Raw genomic sequence first — 27,671 nt, 5'->3', positions numbered from 1 at the left:
AGCAAGAAGGTCCTGGGTTTGAATCCCGGGTTCAAACAGGCAGGGCCCTTTCTGTGTGGAGTTTGCATGTTCTCCCCGTGCCTATGTGGGTTTACTCTGGGTACTTTTGGCCAATAGGTGTGTGTGGTTGTCTGTCTATATGTGTGGCCCTGTGATGGACTGGTGACCTGTCCAGGGTGTACCCCTGCCTTTCACCCAGTGTATGCTGGGACAGGCTCCAGCAGATCCCCGTGACCCTAATTAAGAATAAAGTGGGTATAGAAAATGGATGGATGGATCTGCAGTCTATCCGGGAAAAAAGTTTATAACACCAGGTAGTAAATACAGACAATTACACCATTATTCATACATATCAGTCATCAAGCCTTGTGGAGGAAAACCAGAGAACTCAAATGAAACCAGTGCAAACATATGAAGAACATGTTAAACTCCACAAAGAGAGAAAGCTGAGATCAGGATCGAACCCTGGACATAAATATCGTAGCGGTGCTTGGTATCCCGTGGAAAATGAGATCCATGCAAACACAAACCCTATGATAATCAGAGGAGCAAGGGGGTGAAGACACCACTGTGGGTCCTGGACATTGTTGATGAGGACAATGTACATGAATACAATAAATACAATAATAAAATATCAATGTGTTTCAGGAATTAATCCTCACCTCAATGTATGAACTCAATCTAAGCACAGTTCTGTATCTCTTACTATGATGTGTAATAAGAGTTGTGTGTGTTTGTACCTGTCCTGGCGTTCTGAGTGGCAGCCGGTCCCTCACGGGAGCCAATCAGAGCAGAGACAGATATTCTGTAGGCGGAGCCTTGCTGTAAGCCACTGATGGTGTAGGACGTGAGACCGGCAGATATGATCTGAGAGTCTTCCACTCCTGTGGGTAGAAAAGACAGAATACTCAAAAAAAAATAAATAAATAAAAGTACTCTCGGTCTGAAAATATTCATTTGTTCACACAGTGACCTCATTTCCTGCTTACCATCACTATTATGCCAGGTGATTTTGTATCCCGTTGCTCTAGGTACAGAATCCCACGATATGCGAATCAGTGTGGAGCCGATTTCTGTAAACCGTAGACCAGTGATTGTCCCGACGTAGCCGTTTGTCCTGGTGGAGAGAGTCTCCACTTCTCCAAGCTGACTGTCAATCATAGCAGCCACGCCCACAATGACGGACTCGTCAGGCTGCAGTCGCTCTATAGTGTAGGAATTGATGTCTCCACCGAGCTCATGGAACTGCTCTGGATCTAAGGGAGAGAGAGAGAGAGAGACTTATTTAACTCATAAAAGCGAGAGAATAAAGAATGGCTGATGAGGGAAAGACTGCTGTAACATAAGCACAGGAACAGGAAGCTGATTCTTACCTTTAAATGGTTAAATAGTATGATGTAATTAAAAGAAAATTTTGTGGTAAAAGTGACATACATTGAATATATTTATACTTACTATTGCCTTGTCTCCAGGTGACTCTGTAACCCGTAGCCTCACTGACCAGATTCCAGGCGATCCTGATCCGTCGACTGTTGGCATTCACCACACGCAGGTTACTCACTCTTCCTGGAACTGCTCCTGTCTCAAACTCTGTTATGGAAACAAAACAGTCAGGAATGCAATCATTCATCGACCGATCCATCACTATGTTTCTCCAAAACCCGGGGTGTACATCTACACACATACACACACACACACACAATATATACACTATATTGCCAAAAGTCTTGGGACACACTTCTACATCATTGTTGTTTTTCAGGGGTTGTGCTCAGCCCCTTAGTTCCAGTGAAAGGAACTCAGCTTCATACCAAGACATTTTGGACAATTTCATGCTTTGTGGGAACAGTTTGGGGATGACCCCTTCCTGTTCCAACATGACTGCACACCAGTGACCAAAGCAAGCTCCATAAAGACATGGATGAGTGAGTTTGGTGTGGAGGAACTTGACTAGACTTGCACAGAGTCCTGACCTCAACCCCACAGAACACCTTTGGGATGAATTAGAGTGGAGACTGTGAGCCAGACCTTCTTGTCCAACATCAGTGCCTGACTTCATGAATGCGCTTCTAGAGGAATGGTGTAAAATTCCCATAAACACACTCCTAAACCTTGTGGAAAGCCTTCCCGGAAAAGTTAAAGCTGTTATAGCTGTAAAGGGCGGGACAACTCCATATTACATTCATGTGCATGTAAAGGCAGACGTCCCAAAACTTTTAGCAATATAGCGTATGCTTTCCCTTCACAATGAATCTGTCATGACAGCAGGTTTGAAGACATCACCTGCCAAGAGACAATATCATTCATGATCCCTTAAGCCTAGCAAACCAGCAGGAACTTGTTCTCATGGTCGCATTTTAGTCTCAGGCTGCAGAGATCGCATGTCAGACCACCCAAATCTGATCTAGCTGCTGCGGGAAGTGATTGTGTCATGGACGGTTTGGACATTTCCCTGCCAGAACGCCCTCTGGGTTTGTTTCTGTCTCATTATGTCCTGTGCAGTGTGCTTTTGTTTTCGTTTTTGAACGTGTGTTTGTCCCGCCCCATCTGTTGTCCCGCCCCCTGCCTCTGCACATGTGTTCCTTATGTTTCACTAATTACCTCCCAATATATATATCTGCTGTCTTGTTTTGTTTTTTTTTGACTTCTTGCCACTTGTAACCCAGTTTTTGTCTCTGTTTTACATACACATTTACAGCATTTGGTAGACGCCCTTTTAAACAACTGAGCAGTTGAGGGTTAAGGGCCTTGCTAAAAAGTCCAGCAGTGGCAGCTTGGTGGACCTGGGATTCAAACTCACAACCTTCTGATCAGTTGTCTAACACCTCAACCACTAAACTACCACATCCCCCTGTTTCCTGCCTCAGGATTTCTTTTTTTGTGTTTGTATTTCTGTAATTTTGTTGCCTTTAATCCCTAGAGTTTTCCTGTGTCTGTTATTGTTTGTCTGTTTATTTCTTTTATTAATAAATCCCCCTAATAAATTAATCCCCCCCCCTACATTTGGGTCCAGATTCTGACAGATTGAGAGTCAGATATATAGGACTGGAACTATCATTGGTCATATTTTTGGACAGCTGGAACGGATTATCTGCATTTACATTATTTCTTATGGGAGAATTCATTTCATGATACACATTTTCACCTTAAGAACTCGCCTCCAGGACAGATTAAATTCATATGCCGAGGTTCCGCTGTATAGACATTTTAACAGAAAAGACGTTTTGATGAATTTAAACACTATAGAAAAATATAAACCGATTTAAAACAAACCAAAGTGTAAATCCACTTCAACTAATGTGGACAATTAAGATCTTTTCTAGTATTTTTCAAAACTTCTAAGGATTGTCATATTTCTGTTGTCATATTGTCTATTGTTAAAATCACTAAACTAATAAATCTTGACATTTTTATCTGTTGTGGTTAATTTGTACTCAGGATTGCTTGAATTCAGCTTTTACATTAACAGTAGAAAAAAGGTAGACCTTAAGACTTTTACCAACTCCAAATAGAGTAACATACTGTAAAACAACAAAACATAAACTTGGGCCTGGAATTTGAAAGAAACAAAGACATCTTTTCCAGCTTTAAAAGTCAAAGAAGATGGACAGAAGATGGAAAAGTCTACACCATGTGTTTGTTTATGAAGCATGTTTTATCCTGTTTACCCGCTGTAATGTAACTAAACGCACACAAGAGGACAGACAATAAGCAAACACACGTACACACACACACACACACACACACACACCTGGTGTGATGTAGATGGTTGCAGAAGGTCCCTCACTGTAGCCCACTGAGGCGCTCACGCTCACAGAGTAAGACACACCTCCTGTAAGGTCACGGAGGTCGAACGTCGTCTGATTTCCATAAACAACACGTTTTACCTCCGACCCAGCTGGAGAGAATAATACAAACACAGCATCCACACACACACACACACACACACACACACACACACAGGTCAAATTAAAAACACAGAGATGTAAATTTCACTGAAGAACAGACAGAACCTAGAAACCTCATTAATAAATGATTTGTAGTTGTTTTAATTAACACTAATATTAATTATTACTATTATTATTATCTTCATGATATTAAGTAGTTAATATTAATGATCCAGCAATATTTCTCGAAATAATAGCTGACGGTCACTGCTAAAATGTTGCTTTGCTATCCCAGTTGGTTGCTAAGAGTTTACCAGGAAATTATAACTGGTTGTTGGGTGACTGCTACGGATTTGGTTGCTAGGGTGTTGTTAGGCAGCATATGTGTTCCCAGGATGTTCCAGTGGTGTTGCTATTTGATCCTCGGTGGTTGCTATGATATTCCAACTGGTTACTAAGTTGTTGCTAGGTGGGGCTATGGCATCCCAGGTGGTTGCTAGGGTGTTGCTAGGCAGCATGTGTTCCCAGGTTTTGATGGTGTTGCTATGTGGTTCTAGGTGGTTTCAGTAATATTCTGACTGGTTGCTAGGGTGTTGCTAGGTGGTGCAACAGCTTCCTAGGTGGTTGCTAGGCAGCATATATGTTCCCAGGTGGTTTCAGTGATATTCTGATGGGTTGCTAGGTTGTTGCTAGGTAGTGCTAAGGGGTCCCACGTGGTTGCTAGGGTGTTGCTAGGCAGCATATGTGTTCCCAGGTGGTTTCAATGATATTCTGACTTGCTGCTAGAGTGTTGCTAGGTGGTTGCTATGGGGTCCCAGGTGGTTGCTTGGCTGTTGCTAGGCAGCATATGTGTTCCCACGTGTTCGCTATGATATTCTGACTGGTTGTTAAGGTGTTGCTAGTTGGTGCTATGGGGTCCCAGGTTGTTGCTTGGCTGTTGCTATGGCAGGTAGTTTCAATGATATTCTGACTGGTTGCTAAGGTGTTTCTATGTGGTTGTTATGGGGTACCAAGTGTTTGCTATGGAGTTTCTAGGCAGCCTATGTGTTCCAACGTGGTTTTGATGGTGTTGCTATGTGGTTCTAGGTGGTTTCATTAATATTCTGACTGGTTGCTAGGGTGTTGCTAGGTGGTGCTACGGGATCCCAGGTGGTTGCTAGGCAGAATATGTGTTCCCAGGAGGTTTCAAGGATGTTGCTATGTGGTTCTAGAGCAAATCATTAATGCCTTGCACCTAACGTGAGATCCATAAACTGAAGCAAACCTGAATGAATTTAATCTCTTACTTCACAACATTCTGTAGACTGTTTTGTAAAATGTGTTCTTACACTCCCCGTCGATTATAATGATGTTGTACTGCGTCGCCCCGGCAACCCCAGTCCAGGCCAGCCGTACGGTGCGTCCTGTTATCTCCACCACTCGCAGATTGGTGACTCGACCAATCAGAGGTAACGCTACACACAGCATTCACACAGTCAACACATCGGTGCACAATACAACACAAACACATGCAATTATAAATCTGCTTCATCATCACCATCATCATCATGACCACCAGCATGGCTTATAAATCTCACCTTAAAGTATCCATGCAGGTAAATTAATTTGTTTTTTAATAATTAATTCATTTTGAATACGCAGTATGTGTCAATATAGGTCTGTAAGTCATTTCTTAGAAATACACTGGATGTCTGTTTAATGATAATATATTAAATAATATATTTTATCTATAAAAATTCTTTATACTTTTTACAATTAGTAAATTGCATTTTTATAAAAAAATTAAATAAATATTAAATAAAATATTATTTTTTATTAAATATAAAATATTTTATATAATTTTATTTTAAAAAAGCATAAACATATTATAAAAAGCATTCTGTGATATACACTATACTCTAGATGAGCTACACTCATGTCCACTTGTGTGATCTAGTTAGCTAGCTAGCATTTATTTTTAGCTTACTAGCAATTAACTAGCTAGCTAGCTATCGGGAATGACGGGGATTAAAATTAATTTAAATTCAATTTTTTTAAACAACTAAAAGCATTTTCATTCATTCGGTTGCTTTATGTAAGGAATAAAACTCCATGTTTTTACAGGTGTTTATTTTCCCTTTTGTACATTCTATAAAAATGGCAAGATTCGTAAACAAAAGGGTTGTAAACAAATCAAAATAACATTTCGTAACGTATTATATTTTAAACAAAAATTATTTTAAACCAAAATAAAAAAAATGTATAGGAAATTGCAGTGCTTTAAACTGTTATTGTTACTTTTCAGATATTATTTCAGAAAATACTTCAAAAGTGGACAGGAATTAATCCGGCGATTCACTGGGAGTGTGTTCTGGATTTGTGATGGTGTTTGGCACTACTGGGCCGCCGTAGTTTTGTTCCTTTATTAACACGGCAACTACCCAACTATTACAATTTTTCATTTATTAAAAGACCACACACTATTTTATATATTTGAATTAAGTCATATAGAAATAGATATTAAAGACATTATTATGCTTCATGGACTAAAGGGTTTAAAATCCCATCTCCAAGGTGTGTGACAGATGTGTTTGCAGGTGTGTGTCTGTGTCCTGACCTGGTGTGGGCTCCTCACGTCCATCGTACAGCGTGTACAGAGTGATGATGTAATCCGTACTCGGCTGAAGGCCTTTAATCTCGTATCTTGTGGTACTCTGGGGGAAGGTCTGTTTCTGAACTCTGCTGCCTGTAGATAAACATGACAAGAAGGATTGTTTAGGCAACTGATGCATCGTGGGTATTTACTAACAGATCCATAACTGAAGCTTGTCTTGAATATTCAAAACAAAAGACTATGATGTTTCCATGGTTACTATATGATGCCTTGAAGACAGTCGGATGTATTCACCACAGATATTTACCACCGTAACAGAATGCGAGTACGCTCGTGCTACCTGATCTGCAAAAAGGACTTTTTTTTCTAAGAAAGTTCTCGAGATTACAAACCAGAAACTGTGTAAGTGACAGTATAACTCATACAAAGGCAAAGTGCAGCTTTGTTCACTGTTGATTCTGAGAGATGTTGATATGATGTCACTTGCTGAACTCGGAGATGAGGACACCCGAGTTCCTTAGTAGGAATTCTGAGTTATTTTGTAATTACAAGTTATGAGTTCTAGTCAAATTAACTCTAGTCAGCATGAACTGAACTCGTGACACAGCCTCCTGATCACAGATATTTATATTTATCTCTCAGCATGTGAGATACAGGGAAGTAAACTGTACCAGTGAAGATATTGTACAGTGTTTGCTAAAATGTTGCTTTGCTATTCCAGTTGGTTGCTAAGTGTGTACCAGGACATTCCAACTGGTTGCTAGGTGGCTGCTACAGATTGTCAGGTGGTTGCCAGGGTGTTGCTAGGCAGCTTGTGTGTTCCCAGGCTGTTCCAGTGGTGTTGATATGTGATCGTAGGTGGTTGCTATGATATTCCAACTGGTTGCTAAGGTGTTGTTAGCTGGTGCTATAGCAACCCATTGTGGTTGTTAGGGTGTTGCTAGGCAGCATGTGTTCCCAGGTGGTTTTGATGGTGTTGCTTTGCTATCCCAGTTGGTTGCTAAGTGTTTACCAGGACATTCCAACTGGTTGCTAGGGGGTTGCTAGGTGGTTGCTACGGATTCTCGGGTGGTTGCAAGGGTGTTGCTAAGCAGCATATGTGTTCCCAGGCTGTTGCAGTAGTGTTGCTATGTGGTTCTAGGTGGTTGTTATGATATTCTAACTGGTTGCTAAGATGCTGTTAGCTGGTGCTATGGCAACCCAGGTGGTTGACAGGGTGTTGTTAGGCAGCATATATATTCCCAGGCTGTTCCAGAGGTGTTGCTAGGTGGATGTTATGATATTACAACTGGTTGCTAAGGTGTTGCAGGTGGTTGCCAGGGTATTGCTAGGGCAGCATATGTGTTCCCAGGCTGTTTCATTGGTGTTGATATGTGGTCCTGCTTGGTTGCTATGATATTCCAACTGGTTGCTAAGGTGTTGTTAGCTGGTGCCATAGCAACCCAGGTGGTTGCTAGGGTGTTGCTAGGCAGCATGTGTTCCCAGGCAGTTTTGATGGTGTTGCTTTGCTCTCCCAGTTGGTTGCTAATTGTTTACCAGGACATTCCAACTGGTTGCTAGGGGGTTGCTACGGATTCTTGGGTGGTTGCAAGGGTGTTGCTAAGCAGCATATGTGTTCCCAGGCTGTTGCAGTAGTGTTGCTATGTGGTCCTAGGTGGTTGTTATGATATTCCAACTGGTTACTAAGGTGCTATTAGCTGGTGCTATGGCAACCCAGGTGGTTGTCAGGGTGTTGCTATGGAGAATGTGTTCGCAGGCTGTTCCACTGGCATTGATATGTTGTCCTAGGTGGTTGCTATGATATTCCAACTGGTTGCTAAGGTGTTGTTAGCTGGTGGTATGGCAACCCAGGTGGTTGCCAGGGTGTTGCTATGCAGCATATGTGTTCCCAGGCTGTTCCAGTGGTGTTGCTAGGTGGTTGTTATGATATTCCAACTGGTTGCTAGCCATGTTGCTAGCTGTGTTGTTAGCCAGGTGGTTGCCAGGGTGTTGCTAGGCAGCATGTGTACCCAAGCGAATTCTATGGTGTTGCTATGTAGTTCTAGGTGGTTTCAGTGATATTCTGACTGGTTGTCAGTGTTGAGAAGACCCAAGTTTCTTAGTGGGAATTCCGAGTTATTCAGTAATTACGAGTTACGACTTCTAGCATTTACTGAGCTCGAGATACAACCTCATGATCACAGATATTTATATTTATTTCTCAGCATGTGAGTCATACAGGGATGTAAACTGTACCAGCCGTGTTTAAGTCATGCATGTGTGTGTGTGTGTGTGTGTGTGTGTGTGTGTGTGACTCACTCTCTCCCTCTTTCCTCCATTCCAGTCGATAGCCCTTGGCTGCTGTTATGAGGTTCCAGGTCAGAAGGATACTGGAGGGTCCGGTTGTGACGGCTCTCAAAACCTGCTGCTCCGCTCGCTCTGAAAATCCAAAAACATCTCAGACACACATTCACACACATCCTGTCTGTGACTCAGACACTTTATTAACGAGTCTGTGTCCTGAATCAGCAGACAGACAGAGAGTCAGACTCTGAATCAGAAAGGAGACTCGAGTGTGCGTGAGAGGAGGCACAAAGCGTACGGTTCGGCCGGGTTCGATTGAGGTTTGGGGTTTTCGATGCTACATGATTTCTGAAAGTTCTCAAGAATACAAGTGTTTAAAAAAATTAAATATACAACATAACTCACACAAAGGCAAAGTGCAGGTTTGTTTACTGTTTATTCTGAGAGATGTAGGAATTCCGAGTTATGACTTGCAGTCAAACGCGACATCGACTGAACTCGTGATGACATCGAGAGAGCGGAAAGAGATTTTTATCTTAATAACACAAAACATGTTTCCTTCATGTGAATAAAAATAAGATATAATTTGGTATTTCCGAGACGAGATGCTGATAATAACCAAGATAAACAACACAGAGAATCAACACAAGCCAGGATTTTTATAATGATAATGAAATGATTTTATAAAGATAATGAAAATCAGCATCCACTAAATACCACCCAGTGCTCCATGGTGTGTGTGTGTGTGTGTATGTATATATATATATATATATGTGTGTGTGTGCGTGTGTGTGTATATGTACCTATTTTAAAGCGTGCGTTTGCTGCTGGTCCTTCTGTTTCTCCATTATACAGAGCAATGACCGTGACGAGGTATTCAGTGTCTGGACGCAGATTCACCAGAGTGTGAGACTCACTGTCACCACTCACCTCTACAGTCCCTACTGCACTTCCTGTGAGAGAGAGAGAGAGAGAGAGAGAGAGAGAATGAATGAATGAATGAATGAATGAATGAATGAATGAAAAAGAAAGAGAGAATGAGTGAATGAATGAATCAATAAGAGAGAGAAAAAGAGAGAGGGACAGAGAGAGAGAGTAAATGAATGAATGAATGAATGAATGAGAGAGAATGTGAGAGAGATAATGAATGAATGAATAAATGAATGTAAGAGAATGAATGTGTAAATAAATGAATGAATATGAGAGAAAGAGAGAGACAGAGGGGGAATGAATGAATGAATGAATGAATGACAGAGAGAGAGAGAGAGAGAGAGAGAGAGAGAATGAATGAATGAGAAAGAGTGAGAGAGAATAAATGAATGAATGAATGACAGAGTTGGTAAATGAACAAATGAATGAGAGAGAGAGAGAGAGAGAGAGAGAGAGAGAGAGAATGAATGAATGAATGAATGAATGAATGAATGAATGAGGGGGGGTAAATGAACAAATGAATGAGAGAGAGAGAGAGAGAGAGAGAGAGAGAGAGAATGAATGAATGAATGAATGAATGAATGAGGGGGGTAAATGAACAAATGAGAGAGAGAGAGAGAGAGAGAGAGAGAGAGAGAGAGAGAATGAATGAATGAATGAATGATTGGGGGTAAATGAACAAATGAATGAGAGAGAGAGAGAGAATAAATGAATGAATGAATGAATGGGGGGGGTAAATGAACAAATGAATGAGAGAGAGAGAGAGAGAGAGAGAGAGAGAGAATGAATGAATGAATGAATGAATGAGGGGGTGTAAATGAACAAATGAATGAGAGAGAGAGAGAGAGAGAGAGAGAGAGAGAGAATGAATGAATGAATGAATGAATGAATGGGGGGGTAAATGAACAAATGAATGAGAGAGAGAGAGAGAGAGAGAGAGAGAGAGAATGAATGAATGAATGAATGAATGAATGAATGAATGAATGGGGGGTAAATGAACAAATGAATGAGAGAGAGAGAGAGAGAGAGAGAGAGAGAGAATGAATGAATGAATGAATGAATGAGGGGGGGTAAATGAACAAATGAATGAGAGAGAGAGAGAGAGAGAGAGAGAGAGAGAGAATGAATGAATGAATGAATGAATGAATGAATGGGGGGTAAATGAACAAATGAATGAGAGAGAGAGAGAGAGAGAGAGAGAGAGAATGAATGAATGAATGAATGAATGAATGAATGAATGAGGGGGGGGGTAAATGAACAAATGAATGAGAGAGAGAGAGAGAGAGAGAGAGAGAGAGAGAGAGAGAGAGAGAATGAATGAATGAATGAATGAATGAATGGGGGGTAAATGAACAAATGAATGAGAGAGAGAGAGAGAGAGAGAGAGAGAGAGAGAGAATGAATGAATGAATGAATGAATGAATGAATGAGGGGGGGTAAATGAACAAATGAATGAGAGAGAGAGAGAGAGAGAGAGAGAGAGAGAGAATGAATGAATGAATGAATGAATGAATGGGGGGTAAATGAACAAATGAATGAGAGAGAGAGAGAGAGAGAGAGAGAGAGAATGAATGAATGAATGAATGAATGAATGAATGAATGAATGGGGGGTAAATGAACAAATGAATGAGAGAGAGAGAGAGAGAGAGAGAATGAATGAATGAATGAATGAATGAATGAATGAATGAATGAATGAGGGGGGGTAAATGAACAAATGAACATCATCCTATCAGAGTGAGAGTGTATTAAAACAGCAGTCAGGAATAAATCCTGGGAGTTCATATCTGTCACAGCATGTAGTGATCACTTCCACTGCTTTGTCTCACTTCGAGTGATTAGTGATTAGTGACAGCATTAGTGAAATGTCACTATTTATTAAAAAATAAATATTTGTTAAAAAGCTTTCTACACATTGATGAATATTCATGATTTTGTAACCTTTAAGTGTGTTTTTTTCTCACTGGAAAGGATCAGGAGGTGCCCTGGTCTAGAAGAATAAACCCTCTCTCCTGTTGATCTGTAAAACTGTCCACTGGATTTATTTCGAGGGGGTGAAGATTCTCCCGGAGCAGCTAGGTTACACTCCAGCACTCAGTTTCACCCCGAAACTATTTATCAGTGTGTGCAAAGACTCACCCACAAACGGGCCCCAGACCACCCTGTATCCTCTGGCACCGTTCACTCCTTTCCATCGCACCTCAACACTGCTGTTTGAGCTTGTGACCACCGAGAGCTGCTGCACTCCTTGTAAACGCACTACACACACACACACACACACACACACACACACATAAATAAAACAAAGAAATCAGCATGCAGCATGACATCATAATGTATCATTAGGTATGATCGTGTGATTATATTAAAAAAGATGGGAATTGTTCACATTTGTTGCATTTTGTTCACTCTAGAGCTTTTAGTTCACACTACCCGGGTTCTCATCGGTCTAAACCCGGCTTTTAACCCCTGGGGTAGTAGAACGTGGAATTCAGAAGCAGGTCTTTTTCTGAACCATTTTGTTTATTTCCAGCCAAACATATAGCATAGTATAGTATACACTGATCAGGCATAACATTATAACCACCTGCCTAATATTGTGCTGGTCCTCCTTTTGCTGCCAAAACAGCCCAGACATGGACTTCACTAGAGGTGTGCGATGGTATCTGGCACCAAGATGTTAGCAGCAGATCCTTTAAGTCCTGTAAGTTTTTGAAGTGGAGCCTCCATGTGATACTCACAGTACTTACGGATACTTTTGATAGATACTGACCACTGCAGACCGGGAACACCCCACAAGAGCTGCAGTTTTGGAGATGCTCTGATCCAGTGGTCTAGCCATCACAATTTGGCCCATCGTCAAATTCGCTCAAATCCTTACGCTTGTCCATTTTTCCTGCTTCTAACATCAACTTTGAGGACAAAATGTTGACTTGCTGCCTAATATATCCCACCCACTAACAGGGGCCATGATGAGGAGATCATCAGTGTTATTCACTTCACCTGGCACTGGTCATAATGTTATGCCTGTTCAGTTTACTTTAGGATAGAATAGTATAGTATACATGCAAGTGTGTACTCACATGTGTTGGCTGTTAATGTAGTGGGTGGAATATTGCCCCGAGACACCAGAGGATACAGGCTGATAACATATTCAGTGTCCGCCTGAAGACCGTCCAGCGTGACAGAAGTGGCTTCGGCCCCAAGTGTCTGCTCCCGCAGCAAGGATGCAAGCTCACCTAACGGGAACATTCCAGATAATCAGATCAGATCAGATTAGATCAGACACTAGAGTGTGAAACTCAGTGATGCAGAATAAGCTCTTAATGCTACAGATGGAGAATAATATTCAAAGATTGTTTAACATTTTATAACAACCCTGGAGGTGTGACTTCTGGATCTGGACACAGAACTCAGAAAATAGACTGAGCTCAGTCCTTTTCTGAATACACACAAAGTGTAACTTCTGACGTAGTAATGAATGTACTAAGCTGCCCAGTTTTAGATAACGTCATGGCAGATGCATGCTTGTGCTCCTGGCAGCGATAACCAAGGATCCAAGGAGGTAAAATAACCCTGATGGTCTATAAGTGGGAGGAGCAAATTCTCGCTCCCCTGTCAATCACAGCACCAATCGTGTAGGTCTGTGAGGAAGAGAGTTTATAGTGCTGTGCTCAGTGTTTATTAAGCTGTACTGTGTGGCTTTACAGGTCTCAGGGGAAGCATTTGTTCACCTTCAACATTGTTGTGTAACAGGGAGAGCTGGCCAGTAAGAGGAGGAGGATCATTTCAGTAGCCTGGTGAAAGAAGAGTTCAGGAAAACTATGTGTCTTAATAGTGAGTGAATAAAGGGTTTTTCCTCGCCATCGTCGCCTCAGGCTTACTCATTAGAGATAAATGTTAGAGATAAATATCAGGAATAAATGTTAGAGATAAATGTTAGGGATAAATGTTAGGGATAAATGTTAGAGATAAATGTTAGGGATAAATGTTAGGGATAAATGTTAGGGATAAATGTTAGAGATAAATGTTAGGGATAAATGTTAGAGATAAATGTTAGGGATAAATGTTAGGGATAAATGTTAGAGATAAATGTTAGGGATAAATGTTAGGGATAAATGTTAGAGATAAATGTTAGGGATAAATGTTAGAGATAAATGTTAGGGATAAATGTTAGAGATAAATGTTAGAGATAAATGTTAGAGATAAATGTTAGGGATAAATGTTAGGGATAAATGTTAGAGATAAATGTTAGGGATAAATGTTAGGGATAAATGTTAGAGATAAATGTTAGGGATAAATGTTAGAGATAAATGTTAGGGATAAATGTTAGGGATAAATGTTAGGGATAAATGTTAGAGATAAATGTTAGGGATAAATGTTAGAGATAAATGTTAGGGATAAATGTTAGGGATAAATGTTAGAGATAAATGTTAGGGATAAATGTTAGGGATAAATGTTAGAGATAAATGTTAGGGATAAATGTTAGAGATAAATGTTAGGGATAAATGTTAGAGATAAATGTTAGAGATAAATGTTAGAGATAAATGTTAGGGATAAATGTTAGGGATAAATGTTAGAGATAAATGTTAGGGATAAATGTTAGAGATAAATGTTAGGGATAAATGTTAGGGATAAATGTTAGAGATAAATGTTAGGGATAAATGTTAGAGATAAATGTTAGATATAAATGTTAGGGATAAATGTTAGAGATAAATGTTAGAGATAAATGTTAGGGATAAATGTTAGAGATAAATGTTAGGGATAAATGTTAGAGATAAATGTTAGGGATAAATGTTAGAGATAAATGTTAGGGATAAATGTTAGGGATAAATGTTAGAGATAAATGTTAGGGATAAATGTTAGAGATAAATGTTAGGGATAAATGTTAGGGATAAATGTTAGGGATAAATGTTAGGGATAAATGTTAGAGATAAATGTTAGGGATAAATGTTAGGGATAAATGTTAGAGATAAATGTTAGAGATAAATGTTAGATATAAATGTTAGGGATAAATGTTAGAGATAAATGTTAGAGATAAATGTTAGAGATAAATGTTAGAGATAAATGTTAGAGATAAATGTTAGGGATAAATGTTAGAGATAAATGTTAGGGATAAATGTTAGAGATAAATGTTAGAGATAAATGTTAGGGATAAATGTTAGAGATAAATGTTAGGGATAAATGTTAATGCCTCATAATAAATGTTTTTCCCTCAAAATGCATTGAATTTTCTATTTTCTATGTCTCAAGCTGCTCTAATGCTTCACATCAGCTTTCCACCTCAAGCAGAGCATTTTGTAACTAATCCCTGGCTTATTTTGTGTCCCTAGACGCACTCTGACTGTATTTGGCAGCTCCACTTTGTCGCGTTTTGCATATACAAACATATGCAAGGAACTAACAGGACAAAAAGAACCATCTTCTTAACATTTTTTTGTGACGGATTATCAAAGCCGTGCAGAGATCCCGGGAATGCCTGGGATCAAACCTTGCAGGCGCAGACATGAAGCTCAAGACATGACTCCTGCACTTAGATGCTTATGAGACAGCAGAACCGCGTGGCAGGGTTTCACCTTAAATGCCACATTAAATATATTTACACTGCAGCATGCGCCAGCAACAGACACCTGGACCGGGTCAGACGTTTCTCAACACGTACATATCAAACCCACAGACCCGGCTAAATATAGACACACCTATCCTGGCCTATTAAGAGCTGCCAAGCCAAACACTGCTCGCAGGATCCGAACAACGGGCGGATAATGCCCTTTAGAGACACTATTCACTGCAGAACAAAAGCACTCTCAGGCGCAAACACTTCAGCCACTTCCTGGATATTTTAATACAAATGTTTTCCTACAGAAGAATCAGAGGGAAAGACTCTCTGGGGGTTGAGTTTATTCAGAGATGGGTCATGTGGGTGCACTTATACCTCTCTTAAACCTAAAAGCAATGTAACATAAAAACAAGAGACAATTTATAAACGTAAAACAAATATGATAATATATAAATAAGATGATAAACATTTAATGGAGTCTCTAAATTGCCCGTAGTGTGTGAATGCGTGAGTGAATAAGTGTGTGTGTGTGTGTGTGCCCTGCGATGGGGGCTAGGGTGTATCCTGCCTTGATGCCCGATGACACCTGAGATAGGCACAGGCTCCACGTGACCCGAGGATAGATCAGATAGACACAGACAATGAAATGAAATGAAATAAACAAAAGGGTTTCAGCTGAATTCAGAGTCTTCTTAGAGACACCATGAACACTGCTGAAGGAAAAGCTGACCAAGCACTATTAACACTCTTGTTTGTGTTTTTAATATAAACCTCTAATAACATTATTGCATATTTACAGCCTAAAACTAAACTAAATTTCAGTGTGGCATGTTATAGACGCAAATGTCAGACAGTGGCGCTGGACTTAATACTTAATAAGCGCAAGAAAAATGAGCTGAAGATACATTTACATTTCTGGCATTTCTCTTATCCAGAGAAAAGTGCTTTAACATTCTTTCAGTGAATTATATTAACACTGGTTCAACAGGAAAGAGACTTAGGATCCCATTAGCCTAAAACTGAGTTGGTGTGTTTTTATATATTATTTCATTTAACTCTTGCTTATTCTGAATAGAGCTTTAGTCTGTAGTTAAATCTGAGGTCAGAAAAACAACGTGTAGAGAAAAAACGAATTAAAAAAAAAAGTGCTACAGCTAAACCGTACACGTTAGCACATCATGAACTCTGCTGAAGGTTAAGCTGACAAAGCACTATTTTTGAAAATTTTTTATTTGTATAATGTGTGGGTCACGTAACAGTCAACATTTTTTCCTTCTTATTTTAACATTATAAGTAAATAAATAAATAAAACCCTCCACTATGAAACCTGGCCAATTTAAATAAATAAATAAATAAATAAATAAATAAATAAATAAATAAATAAATAAATAGACTTCGCACTATGAATCATGGCCCATGTAAACAAACAATAAATAAATAAATAAATAAAATAAACCTCCCACCATGAATCCTGTCCAATTTAAACAAACAAACAAACAAACAAATAAATAAATAAAACGCCAAATGCACATTTATGTAAGGTTGTACACCCAAACACCTAGTCCAGCAGGCCCTGAAGGCCTGTAAAATGTGAAAGAAAAAGCTGCCATTTATGTTTCTCATATGTGGGTATTTAATATTGACCTCAAATGACATTTTCATCATATTGCATTTAAATCTGAGGTCAAAAGACCAACATGTGGAGAAAAAGGGTTTATAATCGCGACACAATGGAAAGTGTGTTTAATGTAACGCACATTGAATTATTCAAATATAACAAATATGTTAACATAATATCTCTCTCCCTCTCTCTCTCTCTCTCTCTCTCTATATATATATATATATATATATATATATATATATATATATATATATATATATATATACATGTGTGTGTGTGTGTGTTACCTTGGGGTCCATATGCAATCCTGTAGCCCTGTATGGAACCAGAAGGACGGTCCCATGCCAGAGCTAAAGTAAAGAACCCTGCCTGTACCAACCGCAGCGTGGCCACGCCCTGCACAGACCCTGAGAAGAAGGAATTAAAGTTTATTATGCCTTTATAACACTCTCTCCTGTAGTAGAATTGGTGCTATTATTAGTTCAAGCATGGGCATGTATTTGAAGCTGTGCATGTTCTGTTTCATCTCACTAGTTCGAGCTTTGGCAGACACGGACTCGCCCACGCTGTTGGGGTACTGGGCGATAACCGACACTAAGTAGTCTGTGCCTGAGCGAAGATCTCGCGCCAAGTAGGCCTGCTGACTGGCTGGCACCGTCTCCTGAGAGTCAGAAAAACATCAGAGACGTGATCAGTGCATAACCTATGTTGACTGGATCTGGGTAGATTTGAGACACTGTGACTCAGCTAGTCTTCTCAGCTAGGCTTGCCAGAACTTGTGCTGAGATTTCCGAAGTGTGTTTAGATTCAAATATTATTATTTACAGTTTATGGAAGGAGTCTCCAGAGTCTTCAAAGTCACCCTGCTTTGTAAAGGTGTAACTTTAGTCATGACTGTACACTTTGGTTTCTCTGTTTTTTTGGTTTTAATATTTTTATTGAATTTTCAATATACATATAATAAACCCCCAGCCCTTACCAACAAAACCCTAGAGTAGTGCTCATGCTGTGCATTAATTCCGATAAGAATTACAAAAATTATTTAAATAAATAAATAAATAAATAAATAAATAAATAAATAAAACAAAATAAAATAAAATAAAATAAAAGGGGGGGAGAAAGAAAAAAAATCAATAATAATTATCTAAAATGGTCAACATAATCAATGAAAGGGCGCCACGCCTTAAGGAAGTTTTTTTTTTCCAATCGTCTTAATGAGTACCTAATCTTTTCAAGGTAGAGACAAGACGTCATTTCTCTAATCCACTGAATATGTGTGGGTGGGAGGGGATCCTTCTGTTTTATTAGGATGGCTCTAGGTGCCAACTGAGAAGAGAAGGCAAGGATTTTGAGCACTGATGCTGACAACCATTCCTCCTTTGGAGCCACTCCAAATAATGACACAAGACGTTCTGGCTCTAATCTGTGTCGAAGAACCATCCAGAGAGGGTGTTAAATATCAATCTCTAATTGTGGACAGGTCCAGAACATGTGAATTCAGGTTTTATTTTTTTATTATTAATTACAAGAGTGAGGACAGAAAGCTGCTTTAATATCACGTGATAACAAGAACTAACATGTTTTATGAATATACCATCGTGTTAACGTAAAAAAATATATATATAATGTCTAAATTTAACAAGTTGTCCAGTGTTTACAAACTGCTTTGATATAAGAGCAGTGAAACACTGTGTTGGGATCAGAGTCTGGTCTTTCACACCAACACAAAGTTCCCTAATTATAATTAAATATAAATCACTGACAAACAGCGTGAAAAACTACAATAAATGTCATTACAGAGACAATGGTATAAAATATAATATAGCTCTTAAACACAAGCCCCACAGACTTCAACATATCAAGTACAGATGTGTCATTTCCGAGGCAACTTATACACAGCTGTATCTGAATATGACCCAGACGTGGAAGTGACTTAAAGAATTTCTTTTTTTGTTGTTAATTTTTCCACTAAATGCAGATTTAAGTCAAAAGTGGGTGTGGCCTAAAATGTAAAACATGATCTCTCTAATAAAATCTATATGCCGATTTGCACTAGAAGTGGGCATGGCCTAAACAAGTCTCTCTTATAAAATCTATAAGGAGATTTGATCTAGAAGTGGGCGTGGCCTAAACAGACCTATCTTCTAAAATATATATTTGACTGTGATCTATAAGTGGGCGTGGCCTAAACTGAGCTCTCTTATAAAATCTATATGCAAACGTGAACTAGAAGTGGGCGTGGCCTAAACAGACCTCTTTTATAAAATCTACATTCACATTTGATCTAGGAGTGGGCGTGGCCTAAACAGATAAAATCTATACTTGAATTTAATCTGGAAGTGGGCGTGGCCTAAACAGACCTTTTTTTTTCTTCTTTTTTTTTTTTATAAAAATCTGTATATGAATATGTACTAAATTTGGGCTTGGCCTGAACTGATTTCTTTTTTTTTTTTTTTGGTCTATATCTGAATTTGACCCAGAAGTGGGTGTGGCCTAAACTGATCTCTATTATATAACCTATATTTGGATTTGAACTAGAAGTGGACATGGGCTGAACTGATGGCTTTTCTGAAATCTATATCTGTGAGCATATATAGTGAGCATGGCCTGAACCATTTATTTACTTATTTAATTTAAAATCTATATTTAGACCTGAAGCAGAAGTGGGCGTGGCCTGAACCTATTTAAACTCTCTCTCTCTCTCTCTCTCTTTCAAAAAAAATTCAATAACACAGTCTATAACAACAAATTAAGTATAGTTGGTATCCAGCAACACACACACACACACAGACACACACACACTACAGCAGGACATGTGAACCACATGGTAGATCAAAGCCAGGGGAATCAGTTACCAGTGAACAAAATTGACGAGGAAATAAAAATGAACATTTATTACTCATTATTCAGCAACAAGACCAAACAGTCACAGCCGCCTCTCACCTGTCGCAGCTCGGCTGTTAACGGCTGCCCCAGACCGGACAGTGGCGTGTACTGGACCAGATAAGTCGTTACTGGCCCTCCTGCAGCCGTCCACCTGAACCGAATCGAATTAGAGGTCTCCTCTGTAAACTTCAAGTCAGCCGGGCCGCTGAAGGCAGCTGAGAACGAAAGCAGACAAACCGAGGTGAGTTTTAAAACGTCTTTAAACACACAGTGAACAATCGTTTAGTTTCTGATTACCGTCGCTCGAATAGGTGCCACCGGACGCCGAACAGACACGAGGAGACAGCGTGGGCAAGAGAGAGCTGAGATCCTTAAACTTCTCGATGAAGGAAGTGAATTCACTCTGAGGAGGTGAGGAGATGAGCTCCAGCTCTCTCTGATCTGCACTCTTTATACCTGAGAGAGAGAGAGAGAGAGAGAGAGAGAGAGACGAACCAGCAGATCAACGACGACATTGAACAAAAAGGAAAAAAGAACATGTTGAAATGCTGAATGAAATAATTTGAGATTTCATCAGAGAATCAGATATCAGAGAAAGAAAATTACAACCTTAGAATCAGAGATGATTTTCTGAAAGTGATTTTTTTTATTTTTTTTTTATTTTAATTGAATTTAAAAAGTTACTGTTTTGTAAAAGTCACTTTTTTAGCTACATGTTGTTTCTCTTAAAAGAAAAATAATTTTAAAGCTCAGTATGAAAATCTTCAGCTGATCTTCATAGTTTTAGGATCTGTATTAGGGCCTAAAAAAATATTGCTATCTCTAGAAAAATCCGTCCGAGATGCAGTTCTCACCCACGGCAAATATCTTGACTCCTAAGCTGCGCAGTTTCTCAGCAGGTTCCTGAACACTGTCCTGAGATTTCCCATCTGTGATCAGGATCGCAAGCTTGGATAAGAGGAGAAGGAGAGACATGCTGATTAAAAAATGTACATAAATAAATAAATATTGTTTATTATTTAATATAGCCATATTATTTATTTATTTATTTATTTATTTTTGTTTTTTTATTGGCAGTAGTAAAATTCAAAACAACAATTAAGATATTAAAATTTAAAATATTATAATTAATTAAATATTAGAAAATGTAAAAAAATAAAAAAGATTAAATGTATATAAATAAATAAAAAATAAAATAACATTTTAAAATATTACAAAAATATATAATTGTCAATATTAAAATAATGTGAATTAAAATATTAATTATTAATTATCAAAAAAGTGTGATTTGTATAATCCAGTAAAATGCTTATGAGTGTATTTAATTTGGATTAAAGTTTGTTTCAGATTTTAATTTGAAAATTTTTTCCAGCGGTTCTCCTGAAAGCGATCCTCGGCTCACCTTGGGCACGTTTCTGGTGGTTCTGGGGTTGAAGAAGTTATCTGCTATGTATTTGAGGCCGGCTCCGGTGCGAGTGTTTCCTCCTTTATAGTTGAGGTTCTCGATGGCGCTCAGCAGCTCTGTGCCGCTCAGATACGTAGTGAAGGTAAATTCCACCCTGAGGACGACAGACGTTTTCAAGCATCACAGAGTGAAGATAAACTAGATTTCCCTCCAGATGTGTCTTCTTTTACATTTCTTATAATTATTAGTGGGATTTCTGCGTGACTTTGCGACAGATGAACTGAGCCCAAGTCTAATGTGAGAAGTCACTTCAGTGTAAACGTGTGTGAAATCAATCAATTCATTATAAAGTCTCCAAAAAAGAGCACTAAATTGTGAATGCCGCACACACAAGCTGGGTACGTTGTAGACGATTTACACACGAAGAATCACTTTGTTCACACAATCTCTGTGAGAATTCCATTTTATTTGTTTAGCGCTTTTAACAATGGACATTGCCTCGAAGCAGCTTTATAGGAATATAAAAATGGCCAAGTTTTGAAATTAAATTGAAATATTTTAGATTAATTGATATAAAAACTCCCCGAGATGATCCGAGGAAGAAACCTTGAAAGGAACCGGACTCAAACATCTCATCCTGGCGACCCCGCAGAGTGAGATCATAAATAATGCCTTTTCTACAGATGTTCATAGTCGAGAGTAGGTGTAACTTATAAATCAGCATAATTTCAGAGTTCATTATAGATTTAACTCTAATTCCTTCCTGCCGAAGCCAGCAAAAGATGGAGACCTGTGCCACAAGAGCAGCTGAAAGCCACCACCACTGTCTCTATCAATAGCACAGCAAAATAAATCAGATGACTATGTCTTGTATTTTACTTTAAATTTTGTATTCATAAAGCCAAACACTTAAAACCACTACATGGTAATATGAATACCAAAGGGAAAGTAGTAGCAGTAGAGTAGTAGAGAAAGTAGTAGAAGTCTGCTGCTGATACATGAAGACAAAATTATAGCGAATTATACTGTGGCTTTCAAGAACAAACCCCTTACTTGTACCTCTTGTACACATGAGACCTTCTCACACACAAAATATTTCCCCTGGGTCCTAGTAAACGCCGTGTAAAGGGAATCCTGGGTTTGTGTAGTTGGAGGTTTCACACTGCTCCTCCTTTCCCCGGTGTTAACACTGAATCCTGACTCTTCATCATCTGACCTTTCACACTCTACATTCCTGAACCCGGGATTAATCTTCTTCTCATTTACATAATCGCGTATCAACAACTCTGATTGGGTAAATCCAGCGTGCGGTCGCTTTAAATAAAGACTCGTCTCACACTTTCCCTTTTATCAGTGAGGAAAACAGTTCAGGTCTGAGCTTCTGCATTCCAGCAGGTCCTGTTCATGATCTTTCACAGCTTTTGTCATCTAGTCAACCAGAAGTTCGTTCCTCGATATCCGACTTCCGCTAATTTTTCAGTGTGACGTATTTCCCCCCGCCTGACAGAGGCGCTGTTTAGGTTTCTGTTGCTAAGCGACTAGCTGTAACAGAGCAAGGTTTCACACTGTACACATTTAACATACCCATCTTTTGTGTGCACAATTAATCTTGTACACAAATTAGTCCTCATTTTGTAGGATAAAATGTTGTTGTTGTTTATTATTACTGTAAATTGCTCATTAGGAGCCAGTCGACATAAGACCTAAGTGTAACTCATGAAGTTTCCTTAGTAGTAAGACCAGATCTCAGCTCTTAGATCGATCCAGAGTGCTGATCTGAGGTTCGAGCCCCAGCACTAGCAGGCTGCAGTGGTTAAGCCTTTGAGCAGGACCCTGTGCTCTGACCCTGATTTCCTAACAAGCTGGGATATGTGAAGAAAAGTATTTCAGGGTGCTGTAATGCATATGTGACAAAAAATAAAGAGTAAATCATCATAAATCAACATCATAAATCATCATCATCATAAATCATGTCTCCCTAAAGAGCAGAGAGTGAGCACACGGTGCAGCTGTAACAGAGCAGAGACAGAGCTGAACCTTCTAACAGAGCTGGAACTCTTACAGGTATTCATTCAGTTCAATTCAGTTCAATTCACACAACCCCCAAATCTGCAACATGAAACAACTCTCTCTCTCTCTCTCTCTCTCATACACACACACACACACTCATTCACTCACTCACACACACACACACCCTCACACGCTCACTTTCTCACTCACACACACACACACACACACACTCATTCACTCACTCACACACACACACACCCTCACACGCTCACTTTCTCACTCACACACACACAAACACACACTCACACGCTCATTCACTCACTCACACACACACACACACACACACACACACAAACACACACGCACCCTCACACACTCATACAGACACACACACACAAACACACACGCACCCTCACACACTCATACAGACACACACAAACACACACGCACCCTCACACACACACACACACACACACAAACACACACGCACCCTCACACACTCATACACACACACACAAACACACACGCACCCTCACACACTCATACAGACACACACACACACACACATACTCACCCACACACTAACAAGCACACGCCTACACACACATGCTCACACACACTCATTCACACCCTCACACACAGGCCTTTTTTAGAAGAAGAAGAAGAAGAAGAAGAAGAAGAAGAGGAGGGGGAAGAAGAAAAGAGGAAGAAGAGGAAGGAGAAGAAGAAGAAGAAGAAGAGGAGGAGAAGGAAGAAAAGAGGAAGAAGAGGAAGGAGGAGAAGAAGAATAAGAAGAAGAGGAAGGAGAAGAAAAAGAAGAAGAAGAAGAAGAAGAAGAAGAGGAAGAAGAAGAAGAGAAAGAAAGAAGAAGATGAAGAAGAAGAAGAAGAAGAAGAAGAAGAAGAAGAAGAAGAAGAGGAAAGAGAAGAAGAAGAAGAGGAAGAAGAAGATTTGTCACATATTCTTTACAGAACAGTGAAATATTTTTGCTTTGCATACTAAGTTTCCACACCTAAACATTTCATAAACCACCAATACCTCTGCGTTTCTATGGCAACCTCTTTTCTAAACTGCTGCTGAATCTCACCATAAACTTCCCTTAATATTAAACTGTATAAACAACAACATATTCCACACGGACCTGGCTGTGTCGCTGTACTGCACGGCTCCGACCCGGATTCCCGCGGCTCCCACTGCTTTAGCGTAGGGTCTGATGATCCCCGCCATGAAACTCCTGACCAGGGCGAAGTTGGTCCGTCCAATACTGGAAGAGCCGTCCACCAGGAACACGATATCCGCCGCGCCCACATTATCACATGTTCCTGCGTTTGGAGAATCAACACAAAGGCCAGCATGAGCCGTAGCTGAGATTTTTCCGTCGCTCTTAATATCCAATAATATAATAATGTCAATTTGTTTTGATTTCTCTACGTTGTATATTTTGGTACTCAGTACTTTACGTAAAAAGTTTTGTTCCTTTTCATGTACCATCCATTTTAATTGTTCCTTTATTTTTCCATTCTCACGCTATAACACTGCTGTTGGTGTGGAAGTCGTTACCTTGAGCTGTTGATCTGCTTGGGAGGAACAGCAACACAGCAGCCACCAAAACCCGGGGCCACATCTTTACACTGTACACACACACACACACACACACACACACACACACGGTCATTTACAGGCAAATCAAAAACACAGCTGCAAATCACACATTATATCATATTCTTTTCTACAGAACTGTATCACTTACAGTCCATGATTTAAATACCCAGCATGCAACACACCGATACGTAAACACTGCCCCAATGGTGACCAATCCTAACCTCCGAATGAGACACACCCACACACACACTCACACACACACACACCTACACATGCCTATACACACACACACCTGCACACACCTACACACACACTCCTATACACACCTACACACACACACACTCCTATACACACCTACACACACACACTCCTATACACACCTACACACACACACACTCCTATACACACCTACACACACACACTCCTATACACACCTACACACACACACACTCCTATACACACCTACACACACACACTCCTATACACACCTACACACACACACTCCTATACACACCTACACACACACACACTCCTATACACACCTACACACACACACTCCTATACACACCTACACACACACACACTCCTATACACACCTACACACACACACACTCCTATACACACCTACACACACACACACTCCTATACACACCTACACACACACACTCCTATACACACCTACACACACCCACACACCTATACATACACATACCTACACCTCCTTCCATGAGGAAATAACTGCTTTAATTACAAGTTAATAAATCTCTCCTCACACAACCTCAACCATTAAACATGATTTGGTTTACGTGGACAAATCCACCATATATGTTTCTGTGACCCAGCTGTTGCTATAGAAACAAGAAGCTATTCATAGTGTACACTATATTAGCAAAAGCTTTGGGACGTCTGCCTTCACCAGCGCATCTGTGAGGTCAGGCACTGATGTTGGACGAGAAGGCCTGGCTCGCAGTCTCTGCTCTAAGGTGTTCTATGGGGTTGAGGTCAGAACTCTGTGCAGTTCCTCCACACCAAAGTTTAAACTCACTCATCCGTGTCTTTATGGACCTTGCTTTGTGCACTGGTGTGCAGTTATGTTGGACATGTGGTCATCCCCAAACTGTTCCCACAAAGCATGAAATTGTCCAGAATGTCTTGGTATGAAGCTGAAACATTAAGAGTTCCTTTCACCGGAAGTAAGGAGCTGAGCCCAACCCCTGAATAACAACAATGACTTGGAGGGGTGTCCTAATACTTTTGGCAACATTGTGTATGAGCTGTCAGAGCTACAGCACATCATGGCTGTGTTTCAGCTCTTCACTGTAACTAGCGATGATGAGTTTGTTATTAAAGGAGCAGATGTAGGGATCGTGTACGATCGCCTGAAGGCGGTCAGGATGCTGAAGCATGTCGCCTCTTGCGATTTTCTGCCGAAGTAAAAGACGAGCAGCTTCCTACTGATCATAAGCCTGGAATAAACACCAGTCATACAGAGGTCTCGCAGGCTGGGCTGAACAATGTCCTGTTGTTCTGTGGTGAAAGGGAGATCAGACTAACCTGCAGCTACATAAACGTGTCATCAAAGCATCAGAGACGGATAATGAGTAACTGTGAGCTCCATGTTCCTGTGACTCTCACGTCTGCTGGGTGGAAAAACTTCAGGACCTTTTATCTGGTTCAGTTCGAATCCGTCTGCAGTGTTTGATTTGGTTTTATGTGACTCGATGCCCTGAAGCTGCTGAAGGAGTCTAAACCTGTAGCATAACACTCACAACATCCACCATGCTGAATCCTACTGACACACCTACACACACACCTATACACACACACACACTCACACATACCTACACACATCTATACACACACACCTACACACACACACACACACATACATACCTACACACACCTACACACACACCTATACACACACACACACACACACACACTCACACATACCTACACACATCTATACACACACCTACACACACACACACACACACATACATACCTACACACACCTACACACACACCTATACACACACACACACACATACCTACACACATCTATACACACACACCTATACACACACACACACACACACACACTCACACATACCTACACACATCTATACACACACACCTACACACACACACACACACATACATACCTACACACACCTACACACACACACACACACACACACATACCTACACACATCTATACACACACACCTACACACACACACACACACATACCTACACACATCTATACACACACACCTACACACACACACACACACATACACTATATTGCCAAAAGTATTCGCTCACCCATCCAAATAATCAGAATCAGGTGTTCCAATCACTTCCATGGCCACAGGTGTATAAAATCAAGCACCTAGGCATGCAGACTGTTTTTACAAACATTTGTGAAAGAATGGGTCGCTCTCAGGAGCTCAGTGAATTCCAGTGTGGAACTGTGATAGGATGCCACCTGTGCAACAAATCCAGTCGTGAAATTTCCTCGCTCCTAAATATTCCACAGTCAACTGTCAGCTGTATTATAAGAACGTGGAAGTGTTTGGGAACGACAGCAACTCAGTCTCGAAGTGGTAGGCCACGTAAACTGACGGAGCGGGGTCAGCGGATGCTGAGGCGCATAGTGCGAAGAGGTCGCCAACTTTCTGCAGAGTCAATTGCTACAGACCTCCAAACTTCATGTGGCCTTCAGATTAGCTCAAGAACAGTGCGCAGAGAGCTTCATGGAATGGGTTTCCATGGCCGAGCAGCTGCATCCAAGCCATACATCACCAAGTGCAATGCAAAGCGTCGGATGCAGTGGTGTAAAGCACGCCGCCACTGGACTCTAGAGCAGTGGAGACGCGTTCTCTGGAGTGACG

The 27,671-nt window shown here is 40.2% G+C and overlaps 1 protein-coding gene across 4 annotated transcripts in view; it reads right to left on the bottom strand.

Annotated features, from left to right (window-relative positions):
• col7a1 (collagen, type VII, alpha 1) overlaps positions 1-27,671 on the bottom strand; it is a 131,943-nt gene that overhangs the window by 91,908 nt on the left and 12,364 nt on the right. For all 4 annotated transcript variants that reach the window (XM_058403524.1, XM_058403525.1, XM_058403527.1 and 1 more), the window contains exons 2-19: positions 24,733-24,803; positions 24,314-24,494; positions 21,160-21,316; positions 20,612-20,705; positions 20,055-20,213; positions 19,815-19,972; positions 17,403-17,532; positions 17,159-17,278; positions 12,774-12,929; positions 11,830-11,949; positions 9,567-9,716; positions 8,779-8,898; positions 6,484-6,612; positions 5,216-5,341; positions 3,752-3,898; positions 1,456-1,590; positions 990-1,256; positions 741-884 (exon numbers count right to left, since the gene is read on the bottom strand). In XM_058403524.1, coding sequence (XP_058259507.1) covers positions 741-884; positions 990-1,256; positions 1,456-1,590; positions 3,752-3,898; positions 5,216-5,341; positions 6,484-6,612; positions 8,779-8,898; positions 9,567-9,716; positions 11,830-11,949; positions 12,774-12,929; positions 17,159-17,278; positions 17,403-17,532; positions 19,815-19,972; positions 20,055-20,213; positions 20,612-20,705; positions 21,160-21,316; positions 24,314-24,494; positions 24,733-24,796 — 2,557 coding nt within the window. In that variant the 5' untranslated portion in view covers positions 24,797-24,803. The remainder of the gene's footprint in view (positions 1-740; positions 885-989; positions 1,257-1,455; positions 1,591-3,751; positions 3,899-5,215; positions 5,342-6,483; positions 6,613-8,778; positions 8,899-9,566; positions 9,717-11,829; positions 11,950-12,773; positions 12,930-17,158; positions 17,279-17,402; positions 17,533-19,814; positions 19,973-20,054; positions 20,214-20,611; positions 20,706-21,159; positions 21,317-24,313; positions 24,495-24,732; positions 24,804-27,671) is intronic.

This window comes from Hemibagrus wyckioides, linkage group LG11, assembly GCF_019097595.1.
Source record: "Hemibagrus wyckioides isolate EC202008001 linkage group LG11, SWU_Hwy_1.0, whole genome shotgun sequence".
In the NCBI taxonomy this organism is placed as follows: Eukaryota; Metazoa; Chordata; class Actinopteri; order Siluriformes; family Bagridae; genus Hemibagrus; species Hemibagrus wyckioides.
The sequence above is the reverse complement of the archived record's forward strand: the minus strand, read 5'-3'. Positions and strand labels throughout refer to the sequence as shown.